General features: G+C 35.6%; 1 protein-coding gene across 1 annotated transcript in view; it reads left to right on the forward strand.

The window, feature by feature from the left end:
- The window catches only part of COL25A1 (collagen type XXV alpha 1 chain), a 518,595-nt gene that overhangs the window by 405,473 nt on the left and 96,698 nt on the right, over positions 1 to 16,424 (forward strand). The window contains exons 11-12 of the mRNA XM_078366719.1: positions 3,171 to 3,197; positions 5,515 to 5,559. Of these exons, the coding sequence (XP_078222845.1) occupies positions 3,171 to 3,197; positions 5,515 to 5,559 (72 nt within the window). The remainder of the gene's footprint in view (positions 1 to 3,170; positions 3,198 to 5,514; positions 5,560 to 16,424) is intronic.

Genomic DNA, 16,424 nt, shown 5'->3' on the forward strand with positions numbered 1-16,424 from the left:
TCCAGCCTGGACAACAGAGTGAGATCCTGTCTCGAAAGAAAAAAACAAAAATAAAAAAAAATTGATCAGCTCAGCAATTGAGCTCCTATAAAGTACAGACTGTCTCCTTAAAAAAAAAAAAAAAAAAAATTGATGGCCAGGCGCGGTGGCTCACGCCTGTAATCCCAGCACTTTGGGAGGCCAAGGTGGGTGGATCACAAGGTCAAGAGATCGAGACCATCCTGGTCAACATGGTGAAACCCCGTCTCTACTAAAAATACAAAAAATTAGCTGGGCACGGTGGCGCATGCCTGTAATCCCAGCTACTCAGGAAGCTGAGGCAGGAGAATTGCCTGAACCCAGGAGGCGGAGGTTGCGGTGAGCCGAGATTGCGCCATTGTACTCCAGCCTGGGTAACAAGAGTGAAACTCCATCTCAAAAAAAAAAAAAAAAAATTGATAAATTCATGAATGTTTCTATGGAATTTTCAAATCACTTTATAAACTAACATTTGTACCAGAAGCCACAGGACCAATCAAATGTATTCATCTTAACCAACTGGTAGCAACATACCCTAATTTCAAAATCAATTTTTGAGTAGGGAAACTTTTATTTGTAAGCCTAAATTTAATTGCCACAATGTTGTAGATATATAATAGTATTAATCTAAGGATACTTAAACACGTATCAGCAAAATATTGCTCAGTAAAAATAACTGGTATGTCTGGATGTGGGCATGCATGTGCACGTGTGTGTGTGTGCATCTGTCTCTCTCTCTCTCTCTCTGTACTTACTGAAGTGTTCTATATTTTATTCTGCCCTACTCCTAGGTCCCCCCACTAGTAATGGATGACACTCTTGTTAGACACTCTTGTTAGATCCCTACCGTTTTTCCTGCCACAGAGATCAAAGAAGTATATGCACATTTTTGGTAACTGTGAATATATTCTTGCCAGCATAGTTTTGAAAACTCTATAAGATGTATTTCCAATTCAAAATAACATTAAATCTTAAAGAAACTGCTTTTATTTTTAGAGGTTACCAGAAGGAGTAGTAGTTTCCTAACAGTGAGGGAAACTGTTTATGATCTTTGTAGCCATCCTTAGCTTTTCATTAAATAATGTGTTAAAATAGACAACTTAATTAATTTTATGAATTTCTGAGATGAGTCATCTTTCTAAATCTCTGATTTTATGTGATTATGCAGCAGAGACCAAATTAAAAATATCAGATATGTTATTCTCTAGTTTAAATATTTGATGTTGAATTTACTCTTATTTTCATTTAAAATATTCCCTTCCAGGGTTATATATCAATGTAATGAAATAGACAATTTTAGGGAAACAAGTCTTTGTGAATTGAACATACACATTCTCAGTCTAAATGCTGAATTAATGTACTCCTTGTTCTATGATTTCCTAACATCAATATTTTAAGAAGTAAAGTACTCTAGAGACATTGGAGAAAATGGAATCATAGACAATGATAAAACCCAAGTCTTTTCTTCATTCTCAGATCTCCTATCACCACAACCTCCAAATTCTGCCCTTACTTAGCATGAACATTTACTTCTCAAACAATTTACCCAAGTGAGGAAATGATTAAATATGTTTATATGCTAAGGGGAAGAACTAGTGAAGAAGTGGAGCCTCTGATACAGATGCAGAAGTAACTGATTGCAAAAGATCCCTGAGGACAGAGACAAGGATGGATTCCAGAGTACACCAGATGACTTTGCCTTGTATAGGAGGAGGGGCTCTTCTTCCTCTGATACAGGAAAGAGGTACACGTAGAGTTTGATGAGAGACAAGATGTCAAGGGAATTTATACCTGATAGTCTCTATTTTCTCTGCAAAATCTTAAACAGGGAGAATTTTAGATACAGGGAGTGAAATAAGTAGGGAGAATGTCTGACCACACAGACCAACCAAATAACAAACTAATTAAACGGTTGGTTGAGTACATTAAATAGAAATATATCAAGGCAATATTGCACAGTGTACTTTCAATAACCTAAAGCTGATTATATAAGGAAATTGTTAGTCCTCCTGTGAGGATTACAAAATAACATGGGGAACAGATTCTGTGAATCTTCCTAAACATTATATATTTTTAATAAAAAGGATGCATGACCGGATCTTCTTCTAACGACCACTCTAGTGTTTTATTTAGTGTTACAGAGTACGAATGCAACATGCTGATTAACTGAAATGTCACACACTGAAAATCAGATGGTCATTAGTTAAATGTCATGGAATAAAGAACTTTTAACATGAAATGATGAGTGTCTATAACTTTTCTAAAACATTGTAAAATATATTTTTGAAAGAACTGGAAGAAAGTGCTATAGTTATACTTAAAAAATATATACAAATAGTGAGAAATACAGCTATATATTTTTATATTGTGGAAAATACAGTTATTTTCCACCGTCTTAAAAGCCTTGCCTTGCTCTAAATAAAGTCGAGAGAATCCCAACACTGACTTTGTGGTTGAAAAACTGCTACATTTCCGCGCTGTGTAAACATTCTCGTTTATCTCACTAAGTCTCTTCCCCACCCAGTATCTTAGTCTAAGAAACAACTGACAGCCTCTTTTGTTCCCCTTTGTAGTATATACTCGGTATCACAGTTGATATTGGCCTCCCCTAGTTTGTAAACAAGTTATTGTGCAAGTTAGTTGACCATATTTCCTAAGAGGAAAAATAGAAAAAAAAAAAAAAAACCATGTTTCTTTGTAATGCTATTCAATTATTTCCTTTGCAAATCTGCTCACTGAAGATTTGCAGGTGCAGAAGTCATCTAACCTGTCCATTTGCTGAGGAACTCCATTGCATTTTAACTGCTTCTAGGGACTATATCTTCAGCCTACTAAATGAGATTGATGTGATACATTTATAGGTATTTTTTTAAAAAACATATGCGCTGAAACAGCAAGATTATTTTTTAGTAAAGAGGAAAAATCAGAATCCTGCTGTGTATGCTTAATGGTCTTCAAAAGAAAACTAGAAGAAAAGATCCATTTTGTACTTCCAACTGAAATTTTCTTTTCTTTTCTTTTTCCTGATGTAGGAAATGTCAGCATATTTCAGGATAGCAAAGAAAATCTTAAGAGAATAGCACAGCTTAAACTGGTCATCTAAGCTTAAGTAGCTACAGTATTATGTTAATTGAATTGTTTTTCTTTTTTAGGGTCCTCTAGGGCCTCCAGGACAAAAGGTAGAGTATAAACAACAATACTGTGAAAGTAGTTGTGCTCTCATGACCTAATGGCAAGCAAGAGAGGTGAATGAAATTAGCTACTGTAAGCCACGCCGAAGCAGTTAGTCTGGTTTGTGCCTTGTGCTTTCTAAAAATACAGTCATAGAATGTGAGCATTAGATTTCTGATTGACTCCATTATAAAAAAAATTCAATAGATCCAGAGCAGACTCTTTAAGTTGTCTGCTGAACTTGTACATTATTGAATTTTTAATTCACATACTGGTCAAACTTTGTGACAAAATTTAAAATGTGACGTTGCAAAATGAATGCATGGCCTTCCTCAATTATATGATTGCCAAATGGCCAGAGAACTGAGCAGAAAAAAGGATACTGCTGAGTTCACTATATTCAAGTGGCCAACTGGTGTCCTTCTTTGATGAGGTAACTTGAAAAGCGACTTCCTGATTTTCATTTTGTTGTTATCCGTGATCATAAGAATTAAATTCTGATGGAGAGGCTGGACGCAGTGGCTCACGTCTGTAATACCAACACCTTGGGAGGCCAAGGCGGGTAGATCACCTGAGGTCAGGACTTTGAGACCAGCCTGGCCAACATGATAAAACCTGTCTCTACTAAAAATACAATATTAGCCAGGTGTGGTGACACACTCCTGTAGTCCCAGCTACTCAGGAGGCTGAGACAGGATAATTGCTTGAACCCGGGAGGCGGAGGCTGCAGTGAGCCCAGATTGCGCCACTGTATTCCAGCCTGGGTGAGACAGAGCAAGACTCCATCTCAAAAAATAAAAATAAAAATAAATTCTGATGAAGATCTAGGGTTTCCAAAATTACACCTCTCTTACAGCAGTAAATATATTAAAAGCAAGTAGATGGCATTTTGCCAACAGAATATCACTGAGTCCCCATTCCCCCATCCTTACACCCCTTCAAGTGGGGAGGGGGATATTTAACCTGTGGAATACTAAAGAAAACAATTGTATTATAACAGGTGGAAAAGTGATTATTCCTTATCTTTGGAATCCATCAAAGATAGAGACTTTTTATCCCCCAAGCACTGGGCATGTGGCATCTGTTGAAACATAATCCTACAAACCAAGTAAAAGCCCATGGGTTGCGAGACAACTTTTGTGTAGGAACACTTTGTCCTTCGCAATAATGTCTCTATTAAGCATGGTGTGAAATTGTAAAGCTACTCTAATCCACATGCAACCAGGATAAAATTACTGCTTCAGACTTCGGGAAGTTCTTTAATGACCCATTCAATATAATCACTAAATGCACAAAGGAACTTGCCATTTCAATTTGTTTTGATTATAATTACTGTTTTTCTAGGAGACTCTTTTAAGGGGAGTTTTTGGTCTATAATTACTATTTTTTTTAAAAATCTTTTCTCCATTATTATTAAAGAGATGTAATAGCATACATCTACTAAGAAAAATCTGTTTTCTAGTTTTAGACAAAGAATAAGCACAGTGTATTTAAAATGGTTTCTCCAGAGCCTAAATGGAAGGTGTAATGGAGGGAAATGACATCAGCGTTCGAAAATATTTGCTAATGTTTCTGTATCCAGTTAAATGTCATAGATTTTCTCAGGTAATAATTAGCTTTCCTATTCTCCAGCTCACCCATCTATGCCCAATCATTCATACTTAGACACCAGTATGCACATGTGCATGTGCACACACACACACCCGCATGTGCTCACACACACCCAACTTTTTTGTACAGAAGTTGTGTTGCTCCTGGTCAGTGTATAACATTTATTACACCTTTGTTAGTCACTCTGAAAGACATATTCACATTCATGTGGCTTAAACTTACTCCTTGAACGTCTGGGAGGAAAATACTTAAAATACAACAAATTTGAGTTTATGACATAGGCCCCTTATTTAACTGTGGAACAAGTGGTTGTTATTTTAATTACCTTTTGTTTTATGGTATTTTAACTCATGAAATGCAAATGTTACTGATATTGGTAGGACTTTTCCAGATGGAACTAAACTATTTATTCTTAAAAACATCAAAATTTAGAGTCATGTGGCCCTCTGATAGGTATGATCAATTTATCATATACATTTCTTTAAAATCATATTAAAATTAAGTGGGTACTTAGAAGCAAGGTTTAATTTTAACTTTGTCATTTCTGGGCAAGCCTGAGGAATCTACTTACATTATATATTTGAACACTATGGATAAGGTCTGAAAAATAAAACTTTCTAGAAATGTTTTAGCAAGGCTTATATAATTCATACAGTATAAACTTAGAATATTTTGTGTATGATAGCAACTCAATTTAATCATGTGTCTCTTTAGGGTTCTACTGGAGCACCTGGAATTCCAGGGATGAATGGGCAAAAGGTGAGTTCTATAGAATTTTGTGTTTTAAAAATAATTTGGTGAGCATTTGAAATCACAAAATTATTCTAGTCCATATTGTTAGTAATAAGCTTATATGCTTATAAAAACACTATGTACACTTTTGAAAGACAGGAAAATTCTGGTACAAATGATCAAATTAGTTTAATTTTTAAAGATGCATTCAATAATCATGAATTCTTTGGAAATTTTCCATTTCAACTATTTTGGATGTGTTACTTTTCAATAAATTATGTATGTGATACAACTATATCTTTCTCATAAATATAGATGGAATTGGAAAAATTTATGTTTAACATTGATTGTGATAAACAAAATACAGTCTAGTTTATTCTGGACATTATAAAAGTAATATGTATTAATGAATGACTAACAAAAGTTATTCTCATAGAAGGAAACTAGTCAAACTTTCTGAATTCAGAAGGAAGCTCTTTTCCTGTTAAGCAAATGTAGACATTAAATAGATTTGTCCTGCTTTGGTATTACATCCACTTTTATTGTACTGTTAATAATGAGGGAGAAAAATGCAGTGAAAGAAATGACAACACACTCTGTATACACGTATCTATGTGTTGTGTATATTTACAGCTGTGACATACTTACTAGTTGCACAAGGCATAGCTCCTCAACATCCCTGACTGGCTCTTCAGTCTGGAACCTTCACAGAAACCAGGAAAGCCAAGTGGTAGCCGACAGAGCCCATTGCTGAGCCAGTCTGTCAGGAGCCAGTGAGCTGAGCGAGGGACTTTCCTGTCTCCCTCAGAGTTCTTGGGCTGGCCCTTTTATACCCAGAGACCCATTATCTTGCCTTCACAGAGTATTTTAAATCCATGCACCCTGGACTAAATTCTGAAATTATACGTAACTCAGCCCTTTCAGAAATAAATCTCCTTGTGACCTTTTCCATCACATCTATCTTTTCTTTCTATCAGTAAAACAAACAACCACAATTTTAAACCTAGTAAATTGCTAAGCGCATGAGTCTACTGCTCAGAGGCTGTGTGAATTTTGGCAAGGTCCTTGGAATTCTCTGGCCTCAGTTTCTCATCTGTAAGGGAAGACAATGGCAGTGCCTACCTAATAGAGTCCGTGAGAATTAAGAGAGTAAATAGATGTAAAGCCCTTAGTGTTTGATATTACTGTTAAACTTTTCTTTCACTTCAGTTTAGTGAAATTCTGAAAGTCAGTTAATCTATGTTTTGAAGAGGCTCTTTGTTTCAAGAAGTACTCAATTCCCATATGAAATTAATGTGCTCAGCCAAGGCTTATGGTGTCCTCTAGTCCATAAACTAAACACCACACACTCACCAGTAGTTAACCGCCCATGCCGCAGCTACATTTTCCACTTAGTAAAATGCATGTCCATTTGCTTCACAGATCTGGGCAAAGATAGAAGATAAGCTTTCTGTTTAGAATATTGCAGATCGTGGAGGGAAACCTAAGCAAAAATTTAAAAGTATATTCATTCTCAGATGGATTTGAAAATTATATAACTCAAAATAGCATTTAGAAAGAACAAAATACAGATATGGCATAGCTGTTGTTTTGACATTGGTGAAAACAAAACTTGTATGTCTAAGATTAATGACGTCTTCCTTTTTTGTCTTTATTTCTCTTCATTTTTCAACTTTGAGACAATCATGCAAATTTATAGAAACCTTTAACATGAAACCAAACAACTTTAAAACTGTCACATATGCTCCTTTGAAGACTACATATTCTTTATTTTTGCAAAGGAAATATGCAATTTCCTTAGCAAGAGAAAGGAATGTGACATTTTCTTGTCCTAGTCACCATAGACAGTTAATATTTGCAGTTTTATGTCTTGTTATACATCTTAGTGGCATTTTAAAAGTGTTTTCTGTAGAACCCAGGGAAATGAAATGATTTCACACTTTTATGAAGGTAACAGCAAAATGTAATTTAAATTTGTTTTCCTTCCTTCAAAGAACTGAACCTAAAACTTTGTGTATGGAATTTTCTGTTAGGCCTATTGTTACTTAACATTTGTAATATTTGCTGTATCATTTTTAGGAAAATAAAGTGTAAAAAACACAAGTCTCCTTCACTGAAACAGCAGGTCTCATAGACAGTAAAAACACAGTTGGCAATAGAGTAATAATTACATACTTAGAGCATATGAAATGAACTCTAGAATTTGTTTTTCGAAGAAAGGAGCTTACAATGACATGATTTTTTTTTTTTGTAAAAGCACCTTAATATTCTTAAATTGTCTTGAGAAAACATTTTCTTCTCCATTACAATTTTGCTTTTTCCAGAAAAGTACTTTTGATACTTAGAAAAGTTTTCAGACAGTGGTTAGGGGAGGATATAATTAAGCCATCAGAAATATGGCAAATAATATCCAGCTACTTGGGAGGCTGAGGCAGGAGGATTGCTTGAGCCCAAGAGTTTGAGTCCAGCCTGGGTACCATAGTGAGAGCCTATCTCTTAAAAAGAAAAAAGTAAGAAATATGGCAAATAAAAACTAGGAAATAAAAAATTCTTATGTTTGAAAAAAGAAAAGTATATTATTTTAAGGAAACACTGGCTAAGTGATGTGGCCCATGCCTGTAATCCCAGCATTTTTAGAGGTTGAAGCAGGAGGATCGCCTAAGCTCAGGAGCTAAAGAAAAATCTGGGCAACATGGTGAAACCCTGTCTCTAAAAAAGAAAGAAAAAGAAAAAGAAAGAGAAAGAGAAAGAAAAGAAAGAAAAAGAGAAAGGGGAGGGGAAGGGAGAGGAGGGGAGGACGAAAATGCTTTTTTTTCCCCAGAGAATATTTCCATGCATTCAGATTGGCAAAATGGGTGATGACCTTAGCACATAAACTTGGTGGTGACGTTTTCCTACACATTATCTTTTACATTTTGAGCACCATGATTGCTAATCTGAATATTTATTTTTGTAATGGTCTTTCAGTTCTTCTGTTTGTATTAGAAGAAAAGAATGACATAAGCAGTGGCATGGCATTAGGCTCCAATCTTGCCCCTTCTGGCATCACAACTAATGAAGGGCTACAGAGCATCCTTCTGTGAAAAGTATGAGGCAGTGTGATACAGAGAAAAGGGCATGATCTCTGTATCTGAGAGAGAATACTCCATGTCCTCATTTGGGCAAATCACTTAACCTTTCTAAGGTTCTAGTGTACAATATAGAGACAGGCCTTGCAGTATTAATTAGACAATATATCTAAAGTGAATATTATATAATAGATGCCCAATAAATGTTGTCAAATATCTCTAGTAGTATTTTCATGCCTTAGGAATTTCAGCAGGTTGGACACAGTGGCTCATGCTTGCAATCCCAATACTTTGGGAGGCCAAGGTGGGAGGATCTTTTGAGCCCAAGAGTTCAACGTTACAATGTGCCATGATTGTGCCACTACACTCCAGCATGGGTGACATAGTGAGACCCTGTCTCAAAAGAAAAAATTAGTTTCAGCAAATGAGCCCTAGACTTACATTCAAGCAGGGAGCAAAAGCCAGTTGAATTCCTCATAGAGAGAAAATGAAAATGCAAAATTATACATAGAAGTAGAATGTGTTCTCTGTCCCCTGCTGTCTCCCTGACCATAAGGACTTAAGGCCCGTCAATAAAGACTGGGTAGTTGGAATGATGGTGCTATAGATACAAGAAAGAGAAAGACATGTTTCACATTATTATGAAAGCACAGTCACCAGTGGGCTGATGTAGGAGCCCTGTCCTGGCATCAGAACACTCTGTGCTCTAACCTGTTGTGTAGCCTTTGAAGGATCCCTTTCATCTCTAGGTTCAAAGGGGCTTCATTTGTAAAATGAGAGTAGAAGCTGTACCAATTTATCTCTAAGTTTCTCAGAGATGCTATGAGTACACAAAAAGTCCTCCATGTCTTGTTTCCAATTCAACCAGAGTTTAGCATCCTCTGTTCCCAGTTCTGAAAGCTGATGTTTTCATAATTTGGACTTGTTTCCACCAACCAAGCAGTTAGGGCAGATTTAATGCAAATCCTACCTAAAAATATGAAATGTTATCTATTTCTTCTTTGGCTAATTATATTGAACACAAAAATAATCTTGTAATTCTCATGAAGATCTTGTTTAAACATATAATTAACATTTTATTTGTCCTCCATGATTAATTCTTTCCCCCATCATGCACACACACATACATAAAGTGATGTATATTTGAATATTTGCCAATTCATTGCCTATTCAAATACCCTGGAGAAAATTGAGCTATTTAAAATAATTTTGTGGCAGAACCATGTTTTTAAACTGAAGAATTATTTGGCAAAATAGATTGCTGCCTACAGTTTTTGTTTATATACTTATATGTCAGTTTTAAAAAAATCTGAACTGTTAAAAGGTGTTATTAAAGTTCTGTGTTTTTCCACTTTTTCCAGATGTTCATCTTTATGGGCATCCATAAGAACAAATAATCATAATGACAATTTATTTGGATAGCAATTAGTGCCCAACACTGAAAATGCCATGAAAGGGGAGCTGGAGATGGTAGAATCCATACAAAGTCCCATTTATGCTGCTCTTAGTTTACATCCTTACTATAAAAATAATGAAGATTTTTAGTATTAAAATAAAATTCTTTATTCTGTGCAAGCTAGACTTTTTCTGAGGCCTGCAGAGTCATAGGACTTGTTTCCAAAACAAAAGATAAATATCAGATAATCTTGATTCATGTAATTTTAAGTGCTTTCTAGAATTCATTATTATTTTTAAAACTTCAAATATAACATAAATTAAAAATTGTTATTAGTGTGTCACCCATGAATCCATCACAAATAGCTATGTGATTTTTAAGTAACATTAAATTTTAAATATTTTTTGGTTATGACATTCGAAATTCCTTTTAATCTCTTATACATGGGTCACACAGTTCTTCATTGACATTAATCTTCATGGCATACTTTTTAGGGCATTTTTATTGTAAGTATATTTAGAGAACAGATAAATTGAAGCTCTCAGACATTCAAAGCTCAAGCCATTGATTTGAGTCTATACAGGGGGGCAGTAAAACAAATCCAAAATTTTTTATTCTCCATTCACTTACTATAAACACTAAATGCAGGGTTTTTTTGTTGTGGTGGTTATTTATTTATTACTACCTACATTCCTGAAGGTTTTCAATATGTTGTAGGGCTGTTTTTGTTTTCTAGTTAATTAGCTTGAATTTTCTTTTAGCAGAATTTATCCAATGATCTATTATCAAATATATTTATGACTTTCTAATGTTAAACTTTAAGAAAAGATATTGAGTCTAAATTAAGTGACTGATTGATGAGTCCAGATTAATAGTTCAAGGAAAATATCTTACAACAATTCAATCTTTTTATGTGTTAATATTGAGAATTATGATTTTAAATTTTTCTGTTTTTTAACATTAATAATTGTATAGATTAGAATTTCAAGATTATGTGACCATTTTCCTCTAGTAACTATAATAAGAGGATGAATACTTTCCTCTTAAAGAAGCACCATCATTTTCCTGTTACAGATATTTCATACAGTCAAATCACTTCATTCTTGAGAATGATTTATACATTCTCAGGCACTTTTATACAAAAGCCTACTCTGCTCTTAAAGACATTTTTCACTCAATTTTACTTGTTAAACAGAACAAAAGATATTTCTTTTCTTTATATAATTATTTTTAGGTTTTCTTAGAAGGAAACAAAAAGTTAGTTGAAGAAGGTTTTTTCCTACTTGCTTGAAATGAAACTATTGTAGTAAGATTTTCTTTAAAACACTTTCCTCCCAACTTTATTTAGGCATGTTACTATAAATTTTAATACCAGTTATTATTCTACTAAATGAAAATATTGGAAGAAGGGAGAATAAAAAGTTGAGGGATTGGGATTGCTGGGAGAAGCGGGTAGCTGAGGAAGTTACTCACTGGCTGTTGCAAAACAAAAAAACAACCAAGCAAATGTTTAAGAATAAATTATGACATCATGAAATTCATTATTTTCTATTTTAATGTAAAAGACACTGCATTTTACAGAAGAAATCATAAAAATGCCTATTATGTCTGATTAAATTGTATCCATAATTTTGAAAAGCTTTTTAAAGAAATTTTCCTTAAATGTATTCATTGATTCACTTACTAATTTCCTTCATCATTCATTTAACAAATATTTATTCAGCCCTTACGAAGTGTGAGACACCAACTGAACACTGAGTTTATAGCGCCTCTGCCTCACAGGATTTCTAGGCTAATGGGTGGTAGGGGCATTAAATGAACAATTAAATGAAAAAGTCATAGATTTTTAAATTAGAATACTGTTAAGTATTATAACAGAAAATCACAGGGCTCCCTGGCCTTGTGCAAACGGCTGAGTAAGAGCACTTCTCTGAATAGGAGACTTTAGGCGAGGCTCACAGTATAAACAAGAGTGGGAAAAGAAGAGAAGCTATCACCACGTTGCAATACTTGCAGTTTAAACTACAGATAAGCTTGGTCTTAGAATTCTGTTCCTAAAACACCATATTATTGGTATTATTGATCACTATAGGGTTTTGTATTCATCATTTAACTTTTCCTTAAAATTTCTGACCACAAGGCCAGGCGCGATGGCTCACGCCTGTAATCCCAGCACTTTGGTCAAGAGATCGAGACCATCCTGGTCAACAAGGTGAAACCCTGTCTCTACTAAAAATACAAAAATTAGCTGGGCATGGTGGTATGTGCCTGTAGTCCCAGCTACTTGGGAGGCTGAGGCAGGAGAATTGCTTGAACCCAGAAGGCGGAGGTTGCGGTGAGCCGAGATCGTGCCATTGCACTCCAGTCTGGGTAACAACAGTGAAACTCCATCTCAAAAAAATAAAAAATTTTCTGACCATGAAATCATTAAATCAATATAAACCACAAACCCTGTTTTTGTATCATTAGGTCTTATCTCCAAAAATCTTGATTTCAAGATTTGTATTAAAAATAAGACTGCAGTATAATAATTTGCGAAATCTACCCAGTTCCATCTATTTGACGCCAGGCCACATTGCCAAGGGGGTAACCATGATCTAACTGCGAAACAGCATTGGTGGGATTGGTTTATGAGATTAAATTCCTTTCAGGATCCTCTTCTCTGTCTTCTGTGCCTAGTGCAGAGAATACAAGCAGTATATCATACTTACTAAATGTCTTCAGTGTTTACTAACTGCTGGGCAGCAACTTAGGTGTTATAAGCATCTTAGCTCATTTAGTCCTCATAGCAATTCTGTGAAATAGGTAACATGATTATCTCTATTTTATTAATGAGGAAATTGAGGTGCAGAAAGAATAAAAGAAACCCAAGGTCACCCAAGAGCTAGTGGCAGAGTAGAGCTTCAAAGTCAGGCAGTCTGCTTTCACTGCATAGTAGTGGTTAAAAGTGTGGATTTTTAAATTAAGGAAATCGCAGCTTTGCCTCTCAGTGTTTGTATGACCTTGGACAAATTGCTTATCTTCTCTGAGCTATAGTTTTCTCATTCTTCAAATAAGAATTATAATGTTTACCTCTAAGTTTAATCAGAAAAAAAGGAAGAAATACATAGAACTGTCTATTAAAAGACTGTTAAATGAGTGTAGATTGTTTACCTCTCAGAATTTGAGGCATTAATACCTCCATGATTCAGAAGCCCCTTGGGTGTTCAAGTGAATGTCAGTAAGAAATATTATTTCATTCTGCTCTTCATTGACCTTTAGAATTTTTCTACTTGGATATAAACATTTGAAATTTCTATTAATAATTAAACATATTCTCTTTCCAAGAGAAAGAGAATAATTTGTCATTCAAACTATACACACTATCTTTAAAAACTATACTTTAGGGAGATCGATCCAAGATGGCCGACCACTAACAGCTCAGGATTGTAGCTCCCAGTGAAAGCCCAGAGAACGAGACGACGCCACACTTTTAGAAGAATTTTCGTCACTCACCGGTCAGCCGATTCCCAGTGGAGGAGCCCCACGGGTCGCCAGCGCGACTCTTGTGGCCGCCGCAGCGGTTTTGCCGGTGTCTCGGCGCAGCAGCTCTTCATGCAGAGCCAACGGGACCGCTTCCCCTACTGACAGGAGTTTGAAGCTCCGGGAAGTCAGAGCCGCTTGTTGCGGACTCAAGAGGGAAGCCAGACCAGAGATTCCCAGGCAGAAGAGCACCATCAGTCTTATCGCTGCTATTTAGGCTGCCACAGTGGGTTGCTCGGATCCCAGCACTGGGAATCAATAAGTCGGACGTCGACTCAGAAACCTAATTAGAAAGGCGGTTCATCTACAATGAAGGGAAGAAAACAGCCTAAGAAGGCTGAGTATACTCAAAATCAGAACCCATCAGCAACAGAACAAGCCCTGATGGAAAAGGACTCATCAGCAACCAAACAAGCCTTGATGGAAAAGGACTCATCAGTAACGGAACAAGCCCTGATGGAAAAGGACAGTGTTCCATTATCTGAAGTAGGCTTTAAAAGGTGGATGATAAGAAACTTCTGGGAGTTAAAGGAACTTGTTCTAACCCAATGTAAAGAAACTAAGAACTTGGAAAAAAGGTTAGATGAAATGTTGAAAAGAATAGACAATATAGAGAGGAATACAAATGAACTTATGGAGTTGAAAAATACAACATGAGAACTTAGTGAAATATGTACAAGCTAAACAGCCGAATGGATCAAGCAGAAGAAAGGGTATCAGAGGTTGAAGATCAACTTAATGAAACAAAACAGCAAGACAAGAATAGAGAAAAAAGGATAAAAAGGAATGAGCAAAGTCTCCAAGCAATATGGGACTATGTGAAAAGACCTAATATACGCTTGATAGGTGTACCTGAATGTGATGGAGAGAATGAATTCAAGCTGGAAAATACTCTCCAGGACATTATTCAGGAAAATTTTTCTAATTTAGCAAAGCAGGACACTATTCAACCCCAGGCAATACAGAGAACACCACAAAGATATTCCTCAAGAAGACCAACCCCAAGGCACATAATCGTTAGATTCACCAAGATCGAAACGAAGGAGAAAATATTAAGGGCAGCCAGAGAGAAAGATCAAGTTACCCATAAAGGTAAGCCTATTAGGCTTACAGCAGATCTCTCAACAGAAACCCTACAAGCTAGAAGAGAGTGGGGGCCAATATTCAATATACTTAATCAACAGAACTTTCAGCCCAGAATTTCATATCCTGCCAATTTAAGCTTTACATTTGAAGGAAAAATAAAATCTTTTAGGAACAAGCAAGTACTCAGAGATTTTATTACCACCAGGCCTGCTTTACAAGAACTTCTAAAAGAAGCATTATACACAGAAAGGAACAACCAGTATGACCCTCTCTAAAAATACACCAAAAAGTAAAGAGCGTTAACATAAAGAATTTTTATCAACGAAAGGACAAAATAGCCAGTTAATATCAAACGGCAGCAACCCTAAATTTAAATCGACCAAATCTCCCAATCAAAAGATACAGACAAAATCTAACGGTATATCCAAAGATATACATAGACTCAAAATAAAGGGTTGGGAAAAAAAAAACGTACCAACCAAATGGAGAGCAAAAATAAATAAATAAAAAGCAGGAGTTGCAATTTTCACATTTGACAAAATAGATTTCAAAGCTACAAGGATCCAAGGGTAAAAGGATTAATGTAATACTAAGAGATCTTAACACCCAGATACATAAGACCCATAATGAGATTTAGATTCAACGAGACAGAAAATTGATAACGATATCCGGGACTGGAACTAAGATCCAGAACAAATAAACTCAATAGAGCTCTCCATTTTAAACACACAAAATATACATTATCCACAAAATCTAACGATATATCTAAAGATATACAAAGACTCAAAACAAGGGGATGGAAAAAAACTCACCAACCAAATGAAGAGCAAAAATAAATAAATAAAAAGCAGGAGTTGCAATTCTCACACTTAATAAAATAGATTTCAAAGCTACAAGGATGCAAGGGTAAAAGGATTAATGCAACAATAAGAGATCTTAACACCCAGATATATAAGACACATAATGAGATTTAGATTCAACGAGACAACAAATTGATAACGATATCCAGGACTTGAACTCAGAGCCAGAACAAATAAACACAATAGAGGTCTCCATTTTAAACACAGAAAATATGCATTAACCACTTTAAACACTCAAAATATTGATCGGCCATTATTGAAACCCATTTTAGGAATGAAGTAATATTCCTTTTTCCCTCTTTTTCTTTTTTCCCCTTCTTTTTCTCTTTTTCCCTCAAAAAAATCAGTAAATCCAGGAGCTGGTTTTTTGAAAAGGTCAACAAAACAGATAGACTGCAAAAAAAAAAAAAAAAGAAACAAAAAAAAAAAACTATACTTTAGGCCATAAGGAATTGACTGGGTTTTTTAAATTTTTTAATGGATATATTTTCAAGAACACATATGTTGCAAGTCATGGAAACTTAAGAAAACCAGATGACAAAATAAAGGTATTTCTTTAAGTCACATGAACTTGAAAGTCCAGCGCTAATGCAGTCTCCAGCTTGGCTTTGTTCTGACAACTAAACGTCATCACTAAGAACCCAGGTTCCTTCATCTCTTGGCCCTTCTTCCATGTTCCTGCTGTCAACCTGGTTCCCACTTTCCTCTTAGTTGTAAGGTTGCTGCCAATCACTCCTGGAGCTGCATTCTTTCATATCTACATTCAGAGGGTGAAAGAGGGTCCTTCCCAAAATATTCAATAACGCTGTTGAGCTCCTTTCTGACTGGAGACATGTAGAGGTCTTTTCCTCAACCTTTTGCCAGGTGAATGTCAGACAAGGATTGGCCACTGCTGCTGAAACGTTTCTCATGGTCCCAGTCCAATGGAAAGTTGCAATAAACACTAATTGTCTAATTTAG

This window comes from Callithrix jacchus, chromosome 3 (assembly GCF_049354715.1).
Source record: "Callithrix jacchus isolate 240 chromosome 3, calJac240_pri, whole genome shotgun sequence".
In the NCBI taxonomy this organism is placed as follows: Eukaryota; Metazoa; Chordata; class Mammalia; order Primates; family Cebidae; genus Callithrix; species Callithrix jacchus.